A 20,418-nucleotide genomic window follows, 5' to 3' on the forward strand; every position below is an offset into this window, starting at 1 on the left:
AGGTCATACTTCTCGGAGTTCCCCTATTTTGTATTTTTTTAAGTCTTTTTTCGCATCTCCCGAGTGTCCAGCGTCGTCGAAATCCTTAGTCCCATCTTTGCCAGCCCATTCTTGGATGAGGTCGCCCCCACCGGGATGCTAATAAATAATAAAAAAATTGGTCGAAGATTATTTCGGCAGAACTTCCCTCCCCTTTTTTGCTTGAATTTTTCAATTTTTCAGTTTCTCGATTTGCAATTTTTCGAGTTTTCAGTGTTTCAATTTCTCGTTTCTGCAATTTTTTTGGTTTTTCATTTTTTTGTTAGTACTTGCTAAGATAAGACTGATTGTAGCAAATCACATATCCCCTAAGAAGAGAGAGGGCGGGTGGGCGGGCCTAGTACATGCTAAGACAAAACTAATTTTGGCAAATCACATACCCTCTAAGAAAATAGAGGGTGGGTGGGCGGGGCTATTACTTGCCAAGATAACATTGAATAATAATGAGAGTAGTCTCTGGAATGAAGAGGGGGTCACTCAGCTCCGCCCACTCTTGTCTCCATTTCACTGACTTATTTTATTTACTGTAAAATGTGAATTGAATTCTCTTTTAACAAGCCGTAGAATCTAAGATTTAAAACAAATTAAAAAAGAAATTGTAAAAAGGAAAAATTGCGATATGAAATCGAGAATATGAAAATTAAAAATTGAAAAACCGAAAAATTAAAAACGAGAAATTGAAAACTCGAAAAATGAAAAATTGTAAAATCGAAAAACTGAAAATGAAAGAAAATGAAAAAACGAAAAATGGTGTTGTTAAAAAATCGAGAATTTGAAAAATTAAAAATCGAGAAAATCAAACATTGTAAATTAAAGACTTGAAAAACTGAACAAACGAAAAATCAAAAAATTGAAAAATTGAGACGAAGAATTAAAAATTGACAAACTAAAAAATCGAAAATAAAATTTTGTAATTGTGATACCAAAAATGTATAAACTTGAAAAAAATGGAAGAACGGAAAACTGCGATATCAAAAAGTTGGGAAATAAAAATCGAAAAATTATAAATCAAAAACTTGAAAAGCTGAAGAGACGAAAAATTGAAAAACCGAGAATTCGAAACATCCAAAATTTGACATACTGAAACATCAAGAGATGGAGAAGTCGAAAAATTGAAAAATCAAAATAGCCCAAAACCGAAAGATCGAAAAATCAAAAATTTAAATTTAAAAAATTGAAGAATTGAAAAACTGGTAATCGAGAAATCAAAATACCGAAAAATTGAAAAATCTAAAATTTAAAAGATGGAGAAGCTGAAAAATAGAAAAATTGAAGAACCGAAAAACTGAAAAAGTGAAAAATCGGAACATAGAAAAATTGACAAAATAAACATAAAAAAGTTCAGAAATCTAGAAGTCGAAAGACTGAAAAGTTGAAAATTGAAAAATTTTAAATTAAAAAAAAAGAAAAGTTGAAAAATCGAGAAACTGGACAATCGAAACATCAAACAACTGAAAAATTCGAAAAATTGAAAATCGAAATAGAGAAAAATTCCAAAACTGAAATATTGAAGAATTGAAAAATCGAAAAAATGAGGAATTCCAAAACTGAAGACGAAAACTTGGGAAATCGAAAAATGAAATATCAAAATAGCCCAAAACCGAAAAATCGAAAAGTATAGATTGAAAAATTGAAATTAACAAAAAAAATAAAATTAAAAACCTTAACTTAAAAAATTGAAGACTGAGAAACTGAAAATCGAGAAATCAAAATATTGAAAAATTTCAAAATCTAAAGTTTAAACCTCTTTAATTTAAAGTTGAGAAATCGAAAAATCAAAAATTTTAAAAATTGAGGAATTGAAAAATCGAAAAATCTACAAGTCGAAAAATTGAGAAATCGAAAGGCAGAAAAGTTGAAAATTGAAAAATTTTAAATTAAAAAAAAGACAAGTTTGAAAAACCAAGAAATTGAACAATCCAAAAATTGAAAATCAGAATAATGGAAAATCCCTATACTGAAAAAAAAATTGAACAATCAAGAAGATGAAAAAATGAAAAATTGGGATATTGAAAAACCGAAAAATTGAAAATGAATCATTGTAAATTAAAAACTTGAAAAACTGGAACGAAAATTCAAAAAAATGTAAAAGTGAGAAATTGAAAAATAAGTCAAGGACTTGAGGAATTGAGGAGACGAAAAGTTAAAAATTGACAAACTAAAAAATCGAAAATGAAAAATTGCAAAACTTAAAAATAGCAAATCGAAACATTGGAGACGAAAAATTGAAAAAATGAAACTTGAATAAACGAATAATTATAAAGTCGAAACATTGAAAAACCGAAAAATTGAAAAAATAAAAAAAAAGATAACACCAAAAGTTGTGATTTCAGAAGATTGTAAAATCGAAGAAAAAGGAAGAGCCAGAAATTGCGATATCAAAAAATCGAAAAATTGAAAAAATAATAATCGAGAAAATGAAAAATTGTAAATAACTTGAAAAACTGAAGAAACGGAAATTGAAAAAAAATGATGTACTTAAAGAATTGACAAAAAATTGAAGAATCGAAGAATTAAAAATGGAGAAACTGAAAAATTGAAAAAACGAAAAAGTATGAAACCGTACATTGAAAAACGGAAAAAATAAAAAAATTGAAAAATTAAAAATCGAAATAATTATACATTAAAAACTTGAAAAGCTGAAGAAACGAAAAATAAAAAAAATGAAAAATGAAAATCTAGAACTTTAAGAAATGAGGAGACGAAATATTGAAAAATTAAAAACTGATAAACTAAAAATGGGAAACCAAAAAAATTGAAAATTTTGAAAGTCGAGTAATTGAAAAATTGAACAATTAAAGAAAATGAAAAAACGAAAAAAAAATTGGTATATCAAAAAATTGAAAAACTGAAAATGAAAAAAAAATGAAAAAACGAAAAATTCTAACATTAAAAATTAATCGAAGGTAAAATAAATCCAAATTTTTCAAAAAAGATTTGAAATTAAAAAAAACAGAAATTTAAATTTAAAAAATTGAAGAATTGAAAAACGAAAATCGGAATATGGAAAAATTAACACACTGAAACATCGAGAAACGAAACATAAAAAAATTGAGAAATCAAAAGATTGAAAAGTTGAAAATTGAAAAATTTTAAATTAACTGAAAAAGCTAAAATTTAATAAATTCGAGAAATCGAAAAATTAATAAATCCAAGAAAAATTGAACAATCGAAAAATTGAAAATCGAAATAGAGAAAAATCCCAAAACTGAAGACGAAAACTTGCGAAATCGAAAAATGAAATATCAAAAGATCGAGAAGTTGAAAAAGTGGAAAATCAAAATAGCCGAAACCGAAAAAATTTAAAAGTCTTTAAAGTTGAGAAATCTAAAAATCCAAAATTTAAAAAAGATCGAGAAACTGAAAAATCGAGAAATCTGGAAGTTGAAAAATTGGGAAATCCAAAGGTAGAAAAGTTGAAAATTGAAAAATTTTATATTAAAAAAAAGGTAAGTTTGAAAAATCAAGAAACTGAACAATCGAAAAATTGAAAATCGAAATAGAGGAAAATCCCAATACTGAAAAATTGCACAATTAAGAAGATGAAAAAATGAAAAATCGAAAAATTGAAAATAAAAATTGAGAAAATGGAACATTGAAAATTGAATTAAAAACTTGAAAAACTGAACTAAGGAAAGATCCAAAAATTCTAAAAGAGAAATTGAAAAATAAGTCAAGAACTTGAAGAATTGAGGAGACGAAAAGTTAAAAATTGACAAACTAAAAAATCGAAAATGAAAAATTGCAAAACTGAAAAATAGCAAATCGAAACATTGGAGACGAAAAATTGAAAAAATGACACTTGAATAAACGAAAAATTGAAAAAATAAAAAAACAAAAATTGTGATTTCAAAAGATTGTAAAATCGAAGAAAAAGTAAGAGCCAGAAATTGCGATATCAAAAAATCGAAAAATTGAAAAAATAAAAATCGAGAAAATGAAAAATTATAAATAACTTGAAAAACTGAAGAAACGGAAAATCAAAAAATAAAAAAAATGTAAAATTGGGAAATTGAAAAAAAAAAGTACTTACGGAACTGACAAATAATTGAAGAATCGAAAAATTAAAAATGGGGAAACTAAAAAATCTAAGAACGAAAAATTGAAAAAATTGAAAAAATGAAAGTTGCAAAAACGAAAAAGTATGAAACCGTACACTGAAAATTGGAAAAAATAAAAAAAGTGAAAAATTAAAAATCGAAAAAATTATAAATTAAAAACTTGAAAAGTTGAAGAAACGAATACAAAAATGAAAAATGAAAATCTAGAACTTTAAGAAATGAGGAGAAGAAATATTGAAAAATCGGAAAATTAAAAATTGGGAAAACAAAAAATTGAAAATTTTAGAAGTCGAGAAATTGAAAAATTGAACAATTAAAGAAAATGAACAAACGAAAAAAAAAGTTGGCACATCAAAAAATTGAAAAACTGAAAATGAAAAAACGAAAAATTCTAACATCAAAAAATCGATCGAAGGTAAAATAAATCCAAATTTTTCAAAAAATTATAAGATTTGAAATTTTAAAAAACAGAAATTTATATTTAAAAAATTGAAGAATTGAAAAACGAAAATCAGAACATGGAAAAATTGACACACTGAAACATCGAGAAACGAAACATAAAAAAATTGAGAAATCTAGAGGTCGAAAAATTGAGAAATCGAAATATAGAAAAATCCCAACACTGAAATATCGAAGAATCGAAAAATCGAAAAATTGAGAAATTCCAAAACTCAAGACGAAAACTTGGGAAATCGAAAAATGAAATATCAAAAGATCGAGAAGTGGAAAATCAAAATAACCAAAACCGAAAGATCGAAAACTAAAGATTGAAAAATTTGAAATTAAAAAAAAATTAAAATCTAAATTAAAAAAATTGAGGAATTGAGAAACTGAAAGTCGAGAAATCAAAATACTGAAAAATTGCAAAATCTAAAATTTAAAAGTCTTTAATTTAAAGTTGAGAAATCGAAAAATCCAAAATTTAAAAGATCGAGAAATTGAAAAATCGAGAAATCTAGAAGCCAAAAAATTGAGAAATCGAAAGGCAGAAAAGTTGAAAATTGAAAAATTTTAAATTAAAAAAAAGATAAGTTTGAAAAATCAAGAAATTGAACAATCGAAAACTTGAAAATAAAAATCGAGAAAATTAAAAACTTGAAGAACAGCACTAACGAAAAATCAAAAAATTGTAAAAGTGAGAAACTGAAAAATAAGTCAAGAATTTGGAGAATTGAGGAGACGAAAAATTGAAAAAATGATACTTGAATAAACGAAAAATTATAAAGTCGAAACATTGAAAAATCGAAAACTTGAAGAAATAAAAAAAACAAAAATTGTGATTTCAAAAGATTGTAAAATCGAAGAAAAAAGGAAAGCCAGAAATTGGGATGTCAAAAAATCGAAAAATTGAAAAAATAAAAATCGAGAAAATGAAAAATTATAAATTAAGAACTTGAAAAACTGAAGAAACGAAAAATCAAAAAATTAAAAAAAAATGTAAAACTGAGAAATTAAAAAAAATGAAGTACTTAAAGAATTGACAAAAAATTAAAAATGGAGAAACTAAAAAATCGAAGAACTAAAAATTGAAAAATTTGGAAGTCGGGAAATTGAAAAATTGAAAAAAATTAAAGTTGCAAAAACGAAAATGTATGAAACCGTATATTGAAAAATGGAAAAAATAAAAAAATGAAAAACCAAAAAATAGTGATATCAAAAAATTATAAATTAAAAAAAGGAATAACGGAAAACTGCGATATCAAAAAATTGAAAAATTAAAAAATCGAAAAATTCAAGCTATAATTTAAAAACTTGAAAAGCTGAAGAAACGAAAAATTGAAAAATAAAAATCTAGAACTTTAAGAATTGAGGAGAGGAAAAATTGAAAAATCGAAAAATTAATAAAAGTTGGGGCACTAAAAAATGGAAAAACAAAAAATTAAACAAGACCTTGAAAAACTGAAGCAATGAAAAATCAAAAAAGCAAAAAATTGTAAAAGTGAGAAATTGAAAAATAAGTGTAGAACTTGAAGAATTGAGGAGTCGAAAAATTAAAAATTAAGAAACTAAAATATCGAAAACGAAAAATTGCAAAACCGAAATTATGAGAAAAATTGAGATATCGAAAAATTGAAAAATCGAAACATCGAAAAATTGAAAATCGAAATAGAGAAAAATCTCAAAACTGAAATGAAGAACTGAAAAACTGCAAAATCGAGAAGTCCAGAAATCGAAAAGTCATTCATTAATTTTTTTGAACCACCTGTTTAAGCAAATGTAAAAAATATGAATGCAATGATAAATCACTGAAAAACTGAAAAATTGAGAAATTCCAGAACTGAAAAGATCGAAAATGAGGAAATCGAAAGATCGAAAAGCAAAAAAAAATCAAAAATTTGAATTTAATAGATGGAGAAACCGAAAAATAAGAAAAATGAAGAACCGAAAAACTGAAATATCAAAAAATCGAGAAATCTAGAAGTCGAAAAGATGAGAAATCGAAAGACTAAAAATTTGAAAATTGAAAAATTAAAAAAAAAAAAGAAAACTTGAAAAATCCAGAAATTGAACAATCGGAAAATCGAAACATCAGACAAATCAATAATCTAATATTTAAAAGTTCGAAAAATCGGAAAATCGAAACATTAAAAAATCGAAATAGTGAAAAGTCCCAAAACTGAAACAACGAAGAATTGAAAAATTGAAGAATAAAAAAAAAGAAAAATTCCAAAATTGAGAAATCGAAAAATTAAAAACCTGAAAAATTGAAAAATCAAAAAATTGAACAATTGAAAAACTACAAAATCCAGAAGTCGAGAAATTGAAAAGTCATTCATTAATTTTTTCGAGCCACCTGTTTAAGCAAATCTAAAAAATATGAATGCAATGATAAATCAGACGTAAAATCTTATGGTATTTTGCACATTTTGGGTACAATTGATTCCGCAAATTTTTGGCGTGACGTCATCACATTATTGGTGGGGATGATTGGATAAATTTTGGCCAGCGTTTTACCATCCACATGAGATTCCTAATATAAATACAAAATTTGACAACAATCGACCCAGCTGTTTCGGACATTATCTCTAATAAAAATCGGGACGGCAGACAGACAGACGGAAACAGGAAACCTATTCGTATTCTAAGGGTCACAGTCGCTTACGCTCGGGAAGTAACAACTTCCAAAACCTACTATCTTATCTCCGACACTACCAAAACACACGATTTCTCCGTCTTTGACGACACGTGTCTCCCCTTATCACGAAAGCACAATAATTTACGACCAACAACAATAACAAGCTCTGTTTCCATGAACTTCACAACATTTGACGTGTTTATTATTATTATGACTGGGAGAAAGTGCTTCAGTCAACACCTATGACGTACCTCATCGATAAAATCCGTCACGTCGTAGACAGCGTCCTTGATGATAATCCAGACCCTGTTCCCGCCTTTCCCGTCGTTTTTTGAAACCTCGTCGAGCGAATAGAGCGTCGTTTCCATTTTTGGGTTCACTGGTCACAATCACGTCCGATTAGAATTAAACCGAAAGCGGGTTATCAGGTGTTTATGAGTGTATTTTTATCTTGAAGAGGAATTCGGTTGTAATTTTTTACAAGGGGGTTTTATTTTCGCCAGGTCCGACTCTGTCGAGAGAGGGGAGTCGCCACTCAGGTGTTGTGTAAACCTCGATTTTGAAATTCGAGTGTAATACAAAGTTGCTTCCATTTTTGGGTTCACTGATGACAATCGCAATCACGTTTGAATTGAACCGAAAAAGGGTTATCAGGTGTTTATGTTATGAGTGTTTTTATCTGTAAGGAGTTCGGTTGTAAATTTTTATAACTTGGGGGTCGAGAGAGGGGAATCGCTGCACGAATTACGTCACCATGATGTGTAAGGGTGCGCTTTTTGCTTGTTTCAGTTTTGGAAAGAAATGTCGTTTAATGCATTATTATTCCGGTTTTCAAGTGCATAGTTTCAAGGTTTTGACGCATACTGGCCTCTCCACTTGTGGGCGGAGTGGTGGTAATGTGATGGGCATGGTTATGGCTACTTGATGTTAAAATGAGTTGGTCATCGCTGTAAAAAAATGTTTCAAGGTTATTTATTTGGACACAACAAAATATGTTCAAAGTTGACAATCAACGACGAAAGATCGAACAATCGAAAAACTGAAACGACGGAATATCGATAAATAGAGATAATGAGAAATAAAAAAAAGATTAAAAATCTAAATCCGAAAAGTCGAGAAAACAAAAACACCAAAAATTTCCAAAATTGAAATGGTGAAAAATTGAGAAATCTAAAACTCGAAAAAGCGAGAAATCTAAAAAGTGAAAAATAGAAAAAAAATAAAAGAAGAAGAAATCTAATCACAAAGTAGTAAAATCTTCTCGATTTTCAATTGTTCGATGACTTCAGTTTTGGGATTTCACAATTTTTCGTTTTTTCAATTTCTCGGTTTTTTAAATTTTCGAATTTTCGATTTTTATTTTTCTATTTCTCAATTCTCCGATATTTCCGTTTTACGATATTCCAATTTTTCGATTTTCGGCGTTCCCAATTTCCGATTTCTCGATTTCTAACTTTTTGACTTTTAGATTTTTCAATTTTCTGAATTTTCCATTTCTCAATTTCTCAGGTTTTTAAAGATTCGATTGCTCGACGTCTCGAATCCTCGATTTTTCAATTTTTCAAATCTTCAGGTTTTTCATTTTTCAATTTTTCAATTGTTAAAATTCTCATGTTTTGGACTTTTCGATTTATCGATCTTCCGAAAAAAAACAAAATTTTATAACATTTTCCCCGATTTTTCAGTTTTTCGATTTATGGATTTATCATTTTTTAGGTCTTAATTTTGGACTTACTAACATTTCGATTCTTAAATTTTTCGATCTTTCGGTTTGAATTTTCTATTTTTTACCTTTTAGATTTTCCAGTTTTTAAATGTTTCGATTTTTTAATTTTTCGATTTTTCATTTTTCCAATTTTTTTATGTCTGGATTTATAGAAATTCCGTTTTTCGATTTTTCAGTTCAATTTCCCGTTTTTTCGATTTTTCAATTTATTATTTTTTGATTTATCAATTTTTTCAATTTTAAATTTAAACATTAACTATACTAACTAAAAAATCGAGAAATTGAATAATCGAAATCTCGATAAATCGAAAAATTGAAAGGCTGAAATATCTAAAACATCACAAAACTAAAAAAAAATTTAAAAATTCGAAAAATGAAAAATCGAGAAATCGGGATCAGAAAAAATTGGAAAATCTAAAATTTTAAAATTGAAAAAGTAATAAATGGAGAAATCGAAAGGTGGAAAAATTGAAGGATCGGACTATTGAAACATCTCAAAACTGAAATATCTAAAAAAAAATTGAACAATCGAAAAATTGAAAACTCAAGAAATCTGAACATCGAAAAATTGAAAAATTAAGTTTAAAAAATCAAAAAATTGAAGAGTCGAAATTTGAAAAATTCCAAAACTGAAAAATCGAAAAACCAAAAAATCGATTCATCAAGAAATTCAGAAATCGAAAAATCCAAAATTTAGAAGCGTCCAAAATTGAAAGATCGAAAAATTGAAAACTAGAGAATCAAAAAGTCTCAAAAATTAAAAAATGATAATTGAAAAACTGATCATCGGAAATTTGAAAAATCGAAATCCGAAAAGTCAAAAAAACGAAGACGAAAATTAAAATATCGAAAAATGTAGAAATTCAAAAATTCCCACAATTCAAATGTTGAAAAAACTGAGAAATCGAAAAAGCGAGGTGTCACAAAAATTATTTTCAATAAATCGAAAAATTAAAAATTTAAAAATTCGAAAAACTGAAAAATTGAAATATCGAGAACTAAAAATTGGAGGAATGAAAACATCGAAAATTTGAAAAGTCTAAAATTTAAAAACTTTTAATCAAAAGTCGAGAAATCGAGAAATCCAAAATTGAAATCGAAAAAATTTCAAGATTGAAAAGATGAAAAAATTGAAAATTGAACGAATGAAAAATTGAAAACTCGAGAAATCCAAAAATTGAAAAACATATTTTAAACTGAAACGTCGAAATATCAAGAAGTTGAAAAATAAAAATCCAAATTCGAAAAATTGAAATCCGAAAAGTCGAAAAAACGAAAACGGAAAAATCAAGATATCGAAAAATCCAGAAATAAAAAATTTTCCAAAAATTAAATGTTGAAAAAAATGCGAAATCGAAAACTTGAAAAATCGAAAAATTTTAGAAATCCAAAAAGTGAGATATCAAGAACTGGAATCACAAAGTCTTAAAATCGAAAAATGTAAAATTTAAAAAATCGAAAAATTGCTTTCGATAAATCGAATAATTAAAAATTTAAAAATTCGAAAAATTAAAAAATAGAAATATCGAAGAACTAAAAAATCGAGACATCGAAATATCAAAACATCGAAAAATTGTAAAATCCAAGGTTTAAAAAAGCCTTTAATTGAAAGTCTAGAGATCGAAAAATCCAAAATTGAAATCGAAAAAATTTCAAAATTGAAAAGACAAAAATTGGGAAATCGAACAACTGAAAAATCGGAACATCGAAAAATTGAAAAATTTTGACAGACTGAAAAACCTAGATTTTAAAAATTGAAAAATTGAAAAATCGAAATAGTGAAAAATCCCAAAACTGAAATATCGGAGAATTGAAAAATTGAAAACCTGAAAAACTGAAAATCGAAAAATGGAAGAATTGAAAATTAAAAATCACCAAATCGAGATATCAAAAAATCGAAAAACCAAAAAATCGATTAACTGAAAAATTGCTAAAATTCAAATGTTGAAAAAATTGCAAAATCGAGTACTTGAAAAAACGATAAATCTGAAAATTTTAAAATTAATAAATTTTAAAAATCGAAAAAGCGAGATATCACGAACTCGAATCACAAAGTCGTAAAATCGAAAAATGTAAAATGTAAAAAATCGAAAAATTGCTTTCGATAAATATAAATAATTAAAAATTTAAAAATTCGAAAAATTAAAAAATAGAAATATCGAAGAACTAAAAAGTCGAGAGATCGAAATATCAAAACAACGAAAAATTGTAAAATCCAAGATTTAAAAAAACCTTTAATTGAAAGTCGAGAAATCGAAAAATCCAAAATTGAAATCGAAAAAATTTCAAAATTGAAAAGACAAAAATTGGGAAATCGTTCAATTAAAAATAGAAACATCGAAAAATTGTAAAACCCAAGATTTAAAAAAGCCTTTAATTGAAAGTCGAGAAATCGAATATTTTAAAAATTGAAAAATTGAAAAATCAAAATAGTGAGAAATCCCAAAACTGAAATATCGGAGAATTGAAAAATTGAAAACCTGAAACGCTGAAAATCGAAAAATGGAAGAATTGAAAATTAAAAATCGCCAAATCGAGATATCAAAAAGTCGAAAAACCAAAAATCGATTAATTGAAAAATTGCTAAAATTCAAATATTGAAAAAATTGCAAAATCGAGTACTTGAAAAAACGAGAAACCTGAAAATTTAAAAATTGATAAATTTTAAAAATCGAAAAAGCGAGATAGCAAGAACTCGAATCACAAAGTCGTAAAATCGAAAAATCTAAAATTTAAAAAATCGAAAAATTGCTTTCGATAAATATAAATAATTAACATCGAAAAATTGTAAAATCCAAGATTTAAAAAAGCCTTTAATTGAAAGTCGAGAAATCGAATATTTTAAAAATTGAAAAATTGAAAAATCAAAATAGTGAGAAATCCCAAAACTGAAATATCGGAGAATTGAAAAATTGAAAACCTGAAAAACTGAAAATTGAAAAATGGAAGAATTGAAAATTAAAAATCGCCAAATCGAGATATCAAAAAGTCGAAACACCAAAAAATCGAAAAATTGCAAAAATTCAAATGTTGAAAAAATTTAAAAATCGACTACTTGAAAAATCGAAAAATTTAAAAATTTAAAAATTGATAAATTTTACAAATCGAAAAATGTAAAATTTAAATAAATAAAAATTGTTTTCAATAAATCCAAAAATTAAAAATTTAAAAATGTAAAATTAAAAAAATCGAAAAATTGTTTTCAATAAATCTAAAAATTAAAAATATAAAAATTCGAAAAACTGAAAGATCCGAGATTAAAAAAAAACATCTAAATGAAAGTCGAGAAATCGAAAAAACCAAAATTGAAATCGAAAAAAAAATTCAAATTTGAAAAGACGAAAAATTGGGAAATCGAACGATTAAAAAATCGAAACATTGAAAAATTGAAATCTCGAGAAATCAAAGTATGGAAAAATTGAAAAATCGAAAGTGAAAAATCCCAAAACTGAAATATCGAAGAATTGAAAATTCGAACATCGATAAACTGAGAAATCGAAAAATCGAGAAATCACAAAAATTGAATAATCGAAATATTGAAAAATTCCAAAACTGAAATATCACAAATTGAAAAATTGGATTAAAAAATTATAAAAGCGAAAAATCGAAAAACTGAAAAATTGAATCGAAAATTACAATATCGACAAATCGAGAAGTCGAGAAATCGAAAAGTCGAACCAAGAAATCGATTAATCGAAAAATGGAGAAATTACTAAAATTCAAATGTTGAAAAAACTGAAAAATTTTAAAAATCGAAAAACCGAGATGTCAAGAAATAGAATTACAAATTCATAAATTCGAAAAATGTAAAATTTAAAAAATCGAAAAATTGTTTCAATAAATCGAAAAGTTAAAAATTTAAAAACAGAAAAACACAAATACGGAAGAACTAAAAAATGTATTAAATCCAAACATCAAAACATCGAAAAATTGAAAAATCCAAGAAATAAAAACTTTTAATTGAAAGTTGAGAAGTCGAAAAATCGAAACAAATTCAAAATTGAAAAGACGAGAAATTAAAAAAAAATTGAAGAATCGAAATATTAAAAAAATCCAAAACTGAAATATCGAAAGAAAACCTGAAAAATTAAAAACATGAATACATAATTTCAAAATCGACCAATCGCGAAGTCGAGAAATCGAAAAGTCGAAAAACCAAAAAATCATTTAATCGAGAAATTGAAAAATCGAAAATCTAGAAATGTCAAAAATTAAAAAATGATAATTGAAAAACTGAATAGTAATAAAACTGAAACATCGGAAAATTGCTGTACATTTACAATTTTGGTTTTTTTTCCAAAAATCTCGATGTTGCGGTAAAAATTCAACACGTATTCATAAACCACAAATGGAGGAGCATTGTAAAATTTGGAGATGACGTCATTTAAATTTTGGTTAGCGTTTTACATGATATTCATACGGAAATGGGGGACCTATTTTTTCATACCGTAGAAGTCAACAAACGCCAAGAGTGCTGATTTCTAAAAAGCGAAATGCACATTCGTACAACTATTGATCCTCGGTCTTCCACCCAATCGATCCCTTCTTTTTCTTAAATAATCGAGCATTTAATTACAAAGTCAACAGAATCGATCTGAAATTACCAAACTAAACCAGTCACTCCATTCGATTATCCCACTTCCACCATGGAAGTCTCCGACTTGGCCCACCTCTACGGAAAAGAACTCCACATAAAACAAATCTCAAAATGGCTCAGAGGCAGCGCTCGAGCCCAAGAAATCTCCAAAAGAGCCCAACTCAACTCCTCAGACGGCCACATAATAGACAAACACGACCAGTTTTTCAGAGACCACAAACTCCTCCTGGTTCTATTCCGGGTAAGTCCCACTAACTAACTTCTCAGAAAACCCCTTTTTGTTCAAGGTTTTGGGGGTAATGCCCGTACAAAGGGGCGAAATCGGGCGAATCACCTTCGGATGGACCAGCGTACCCATGTTATACGCCTACGTTTTCTACGTTGTCACTACAGTACTAGTGGTACTCGTAGGCTACGAACGCTTCGACATCCTCTTAAACAAAAGCAAGAAGTTCGACGAGTACATCTACTCCATTTTGTTCATAATTTACTTAGTGCCGCACTTTTTCACCCCTTTTGTTGGCTGGGGGGTGGCTTATGAAGTGTGCGATTATAAAAATAGCTGGGGGAGGTTCCAACTACACTATTACAAAATCACGGGGAAAGATTTGGAGTTTCCGCTTTTGAGTACTTTGATCATCGTGATTAGCTTAGGGTGCTTGATTCTAGCGGTGGTGTTTTTGTTAACCTTGAGTGCTCTGTTGGAAGGGTTCACGCTGTACCACACCACTGCGTACTTACACATAATCACGATGATTAACATGAACTGTGCCCTTTGGTACATTAACTGTAGGGCAATTGGGAACGCAAGTACCGCTTTGGCCGCCGCCTTTGAAAACGTAGGTACTAGTACAATCGCACGCAAATGTTTTGAGCCTATGGGCGGATCGTTTTTGCCTGCCCTCACCGAAGAAGGCGGTCCAAATCCTTCAAGGGCAGAATTTGTAGGTAGGCTCAAACTACAACGCAATTCACATTTTACCCTATAAAATTTTATTGACAATAACGGGACGGACAGTAGTTATATATACATTTGGTAAGAAATATTTATGGCTCACACCAGTTCTCTCGAATTTGTCGGAGAAGATTTAGCAGGTAGTTGTTCCGATAAAATAATGGTCACTTCGTTCGTGAGTAACGATGGTCCGGACATGAATTATTTTGCTTTCTAACATCTTTCGACCAATTGTTCCGTATAAAAAATTTCATCACTTTTTCAAATAAAATACTCTTAAAAAAAAACGATATTGTCGTTGAGTGACATGTAACTGGCATAATAATAAAAACGTGCCATTTTTGTTAACTGATAGTAAATGGGTTTTAAATTGTATACAGTAACATGGTCCTACACATGTAGTTTATGACTCCGTGTTGAATTTTTATCCGAAACGTCCAGATTTTTGGAAAAAAAATCAAAATTATAAAACAATATTTTGCAATTTAATTTTGAATTTGCAAAATCGAATACTTTGAAATCTTGCAGATGTTTTAAAATCATGATAAACATGATACATTTTTAATTAAAATATATTTGCTTATCCCCTCTAAAAAATTTATGACGTCACCTCAAAATTTTGCAGAATAAATCCTATCTTAAATGCATAAAATATGATGAGTTTTATAGTTGTGATTTATCACTGCATTGATATTTTTTAGATTTGGTTATACAGGTGTCTCAAAAAAGTTAATGACTGATTCAATTTATTTTATTGAAGAAATCAAGAATAGCAAAACTGAATACTTTGAAATATTGTAGATGTTTTGAAGTTTTTGTAAGCATGGTAACTTTTTCGAAAATTTGATTAATCAAATATGCGCAAAATCAAAAATCGGAAAAACTGAAATTCACTAATGCAAAAAACAGAAAATCGAAAAATACAAATCGTAAAAATCGAAAATCTAAAAATGGCTAATCAAAAAATCGAAAATTCAATGAATCAAATACCTAGGTCGATCGAAAAGTGGAAATTCACAAACCTCAAAAATCGAAAATTGGAAAACGGGAAAACCAAAAAAATCGAAAAGTCAAAAATTTGTAATATTGAAAATTAAAAAAACCAAAAACAAAAATTAAAAAAATCGGAAATTAAAATAATCAAAATATATAAAGTAAAAAAAATTGCAAAGCCTAAAAACTGAAACGAACAGAAAAATCGAAAAAGCAAAAAATTGGAAAAACAAAAATCTGAATAAAGAAACTTGGAAATTCTGAAAATTGGAAAATCGAAAACCAAAAAATCGGAAAGTAACAAAATTGAAGTCTAACAGTTGAGAATGGAAAAATTGAAAAACCGAAAATTCTAAAAATCGACAATGGACAAATTGAAAATCGCAAAATTTAAATTGAAAAATTGAACATAGAAAAATCGATGAATTGAAAAATCGAAAATTCGACTACTCAAATTTTCTAAAAATCGAAAAATCATAAAACTGAAAAATCCAAAATTCTAATCATCGAAAGTCTGAAAACTGAAAATCGAAAATTTGTAATATTGAAAATTAAAAAAATCAAAAACAAAAATTAAAAAAATCGGAAATTAAAATAATCAAAATATATAAAGTAAAAAAAATTGCAAAGCCTAAAAACTGAAACGAACAGAAAAATCGAAAAAGCAAAAAATTGGAAAAACAAAAATTCGAAAAATCTAAAATCGAAAAAGTGGAAAATCGAAAATCTGAATAAAGAAACTTGGAAATTCTGACAATTGGAAAAACGAAAACCAAAAAATCGGAAAGTAACAAAATTGAAGTCTAACAGTTGAGAATGGAAAAATTGAAAACCGAAAATTCTAAAAATCGACAATGGACAAATTGAAAATCGCAAAATTTAAATTGAAAAATTGAAGATAGAAAAATCGATGAATTGAAAAATCGAAAATTCTGAAAAGCGGAAAATAGAATATCGAAAAATTTAAAAGAAAGAAAATTTAAGTCTAAAAACCGAAGAATGGAAAAATTAAAAATCAAAAATTCGAAAAATCAAAACCGAAAAATTCAAAGATTTAAATAGAAATTCGAAAAATCAAAAATCTGAAAATTGAAACTCGAAAATTTGGAAAATCGAAAAGTAAAAAATTGAAGTCTAAAAGCTGAAAAATCGAAAACTGAACAATCGAAAATTCGAAAATCAAATATCGAAAAATTGAAAATTTGATAAATCAGATATGCGAAAAACAGAAAATCTGAAATTACAAAACTGGAAAATCAAAAATCTAAAAATGGAAAAACCGAAAATCGAAAATTCATAATATTGAAAACTCTAAAAGTCGACAATTCAAAAATCAAAAAACTGGAAAAAAATAATCGAAAAATCGAAAAGTAAACAAATTGCAAAGCCAAAAAACTGACGAACAGAAAAATCGAAAAATCGTAAAATCAAAAAGTGGAAAATCGAAAACTGGAAATTGAAAAATCGAAGATTGGAAAATCGAAAAATCGAAAATCGGAATATCGAGAATCGACAAATTAAAAAACCGAAAAATCGAAAAATTAAAAAATCGGAAATCGAAAAATTAAAAAAAAAACGAAAATTCAAAAATCGAGTAATCCGAATCTAAAATAATAGAAAAGTGGAAAAGTAAAAATTGCATAGTCTCAAAATTGACGAACAGAACAATCGAAAAATAAAAAAAAAATCGAAAAATATCTAAACATGGAAAATCGAAAAATCGAAAATCGGAAAATGGAAAAACCGAAAAATCGAAAACTCGAAAATTCGATGAAACAAATACTCGAAAAAGCGAGAAGTGAAAAAATTGCAAGGCCTAAAAATTGAAAAATCAAAAAATCGAAAAAGTGGAAAATCGAAAATCTGAATAAAGAAACTTGGAAATTCTGAAAATTGGAAAATCGAAAACCAGAAAATCGGAACGTAACAAAATTGAAGTGAAACAGTTGAGAATGGAAAAATTGAAAAACCGAAAATTCTAAAAATCGACAATGGACAAATTGAAAATCGCAAAATTTAAATTGAAAAATTGAACATAGAAAAATCGATGAATTGAAAAATCCAAAATTCGACTATTCAAATTTTCTAAAAATCGAAAAATCATAAAACTAAAAAATCCAAAATTCTAATCATCGAAAGTCTGAAAAGTGAAAATCGCAAATTCTGAAAAGCGGAAAATAGAATATCGAAAAATTTAAAAGAAAGAAAATTGAAGTCTAAAAACCGAAGAATGGAAAAATTAAAAATCAAGAATTCGAAAAATCAAAACCGAAAAATTCAAAAATTTAAAAAGAAAATCGAAAAATCAAAAATCTGAAAATTGAAACTCGAAAATTTGGAAAATCGAAAAGTAAAAAAATTGAAGTCTAAAAGCTGAAAAATGGAAAACTGAACAATCGAAAATTCGAAAATCAAATATCGAAAAATCGAAAAGCCGAAAAATCGAAAATTTGATAAATCAGATATGCGAAAAACAGAAAATCTGAAAATACAAAACTGGAAAATCAAAAATCTAAAAATGGAAAAATCGAAAATCGAAAATTCATAATATTGAAAACTCTAAAAGTCGACAATTCAAAAATCAAAAAACTGGAAAAAAATAATCGAAAAATCGAAAAGTAAACAAATTGCAAAGCCTAAAAACTGACGAACAGAAAAATCGAAAAATCGTAAAATCAAAAAGTGGAAAATCGAAAACTGGAAATTGAAAGATCGAAGATTGGAAAATCGAAAAATCGAAAATCGGAATATCGAGAATCGACAAATTAAAAAACCGAAAAATCGAAAAATTAAAAAATCGGAAATCGAAAAATTAAAAAAAAACGAAAATTCAAAAATCGAATAATCCGAAACTAAAATAATAGAAAAGTGGAAAAGTAAAAATTGCAAAAGTCTCAAAACTGACGAACAGAACAATCGAAAAATAAAAAAAAATCGAAAAATATCTAAACATGGAAAATCGAAAAATCGAAAATCGGAAAATGGAAAAACCGAAAAATCGAAAACTCGAAAATTCGATGAAACAAATACTCGAAAAAGCGAAAAGTAAAAAAATTGCAAGGCCTAAAAATTGAAAAATCAAAAAATCGAAAAAATGAAAATCGAAAAAACGACGATCGAAAAAAAAACAAAAAATCGAAAAGTGGAAAATCGGAAAGTCACAAAATTGAAATCTAAAAGCTGCAAATTGCAGAACCATAAAAACTGAAACAAACAGAAAAATCGAAAAACCACAAAAGCGGAAAAACGAAAATCGAAAAATCGTTAAATCAGAAAATGGAAAATCGAATAATTGAAATTTGAAAAATTGAAGGTCGAAAAATAAAACAACCGAAAAATTTTATGACTAATGGAAAATCGAAAAATCGAGAATAGAATAATTAAAAAACCGGAAAATTGAAAAATCGGAAATCGAAGAATTAAAAACGTAAAATCGAGAATTCAAAAATCAAAAAAATCGGAAAGTAAAATATAATCGAAAAATGCAAAAAAATTGCAAAGTCTAAAAACTGACGAACAGAAAAATCAAAAAATCTAAAAATGGAAAGACGAAAAATCGAAAATTGGAAGAATGGCAAATTAAAAAATCGAAACATCGAAAAATCAAAAAAACGAAAAATTAAAAAATCGAAAAACGAAAAAACTGAAAACTCGAAAAATCAAAATACCGCAAATTTGAAAAATCAGAAAATTAGAAAGTAATAAAATCGAAAAGTTGATAGAAAAATGGAAACTGAAAAATCTAATTCGATGAAACTGTTGGTCGAAAAAACGAAAAATCGAAAATCGAAGTGACCTTTTTTTGAGACAGACTGTATAAGTAAATCTAAAAAATATTACTGCAATGATAAATCACAGGTATAGAAATGTAGTACAATTCAAAAAATGGCCGTGACTTACTTTAATGTGAATTTTATAACTATGGTCGGCACAATTAGACCTAATATTAGTGTGATTTTGAGCATATTCTCGATGTTATTAGAGCACCCTGTATGTATAAACAAATCCAAAAAATATTAATGGAATGGTAAATCACAAGTATAGACTCATCATATTCTGAACATTTTAGATCGGGTATTTATAAAATTAAAACTAATTCAGGGTAAGAATTTGGTCAACACGTAAATTTCGTTGTAGTTTGAGCCTACCTACAAATTCTGCCCTTGGACGATTTGGACCGCCTCCTTCGGTGACGACCGGCAAAAATGATCCGCCCATAGGCTCAAAACATTTGCGTGCGATTGTACCACCGACGCTAGTTCAGCTAATTTGGTGATTCAAGGACATCGAGCACAACTGTTCGGGCTACATCATAGCCCACTATAGAGTACTTTGGTTGTCCTTGAGCGAACTGCTACAAAAATTGGGCAACGCGTACGCAAGAACGTACTCAACCTATTCGCTTTTCATGATGACTAATATCACAATAGCGGTAATTTTAAAATATAGGTAGGTGTCACAATCTAGGGAGAAATTTTTAAACAGGTGTATGGATTCACGTCAGAAATCGTCGACCATGGTATCCGCTTCAGTTTCAAAGAAGTGGGTCTTCTGGTCGACGCGACCTATTGTCTTTTTCTTTTTTTCGTTTTTTGTGACTGTTCTCACCAAGCTTCTTTGGACATAGCGGATCGAGTACAGACATCTTTGATGAAAATTGAGTTAAACAAAGTGGATAAAGGGACACGAAAAGAAGTATTAATAAAAAAAATAAAGGGTAATTGTGACCACTTATATTGTTTCAGATTGACTTATTTTTAATCGCTATTCAAATGAATCCGCCTAAGGTGTCTTTGAAAGGTTACAATGTGGTCAACCGGGAAATGGTGTCAGCGGTAGGATCCTCACCCATATTTCCTTCCACCTAGGAGTACTTTTTAATTTGTTCTAGAGTGTCGCCACCATAGCAATCTACTTAATAGTCCTTCTACAATTCAAAATAGGTTTATTAAATATGCGTGGCTAAGAAAT

General features: G+C 27.7%; 2 protein-coding genes across 2 annotated transcripts in view; one reads left to right on the forward strand and one right to left on the reverse strand.

Annotated features, from left to right (window-relative positions):
• Window positions 1-8,095, reverse strand: part of LOC135140994 (cytochrome b5-like) — an 8,335-nt gene extending 240 nt beyond the window's left edge. Inside the window, exons 1-2 of the mRNA XM_064071761.1 lie at window positions 7,428-8,095; window positions 10-138 (exon numbers count right to left, since the gene is read on the reverse strand). Of these exons, the coding sequence (XP_063927831.1) occupies window positions 10-138; window positions 7,428-7,544 (246 nt within the window). The 5' untranslated portion in view covers window positions 7,545-8,095. The remainder of the gene's footprint in view (window positions 1-9; window positions 139-7,427) is intronic.
• A 5,453-nt stretch (window positions 8,096-13,548) lies between these two features.
• LOC135140988 (gustatory and odorant receptor 22-like) lies at window positions 13,549-20,417 on the forward strand. Its single transcript, XM_064071755.1, has 6 exons — window positions 13,549-13,740; window positions 13,787-14,338; window positions 19,730-19,879; window positions 19,933-20,142; window positions 20,193-20,282; window positions 20,339-20,417. Exons 1-6 carry the CDS (start codon window positions 13,549-13,551, stop codon window positions 20,411-20,413), a joined length of 1,269 nt encoding a protein of 422 aa, XP_063927825.1. The 3' UTR covers window positions 20,414-20,417.
• Window position 20,418: the final 1 nt, after the last annotated feature.

This window comes from Zophobas morio, unplaced genomic scaffold (genome assembly GCF_036711695.1).
Source record: "Zophobas morio isolate AGI-343-1 ecotype UQ-CSIRO unplaced genomic scaffold, CSIRO_AGI_Zmor_V1 ptg000041l, whole genome shotgun sequence".
NCBI lineage: Eukaryota > Metazoa > Arthropoda > Insecta > Coleoptera > Tenebrionidae > Zophobas > Zophobas morio.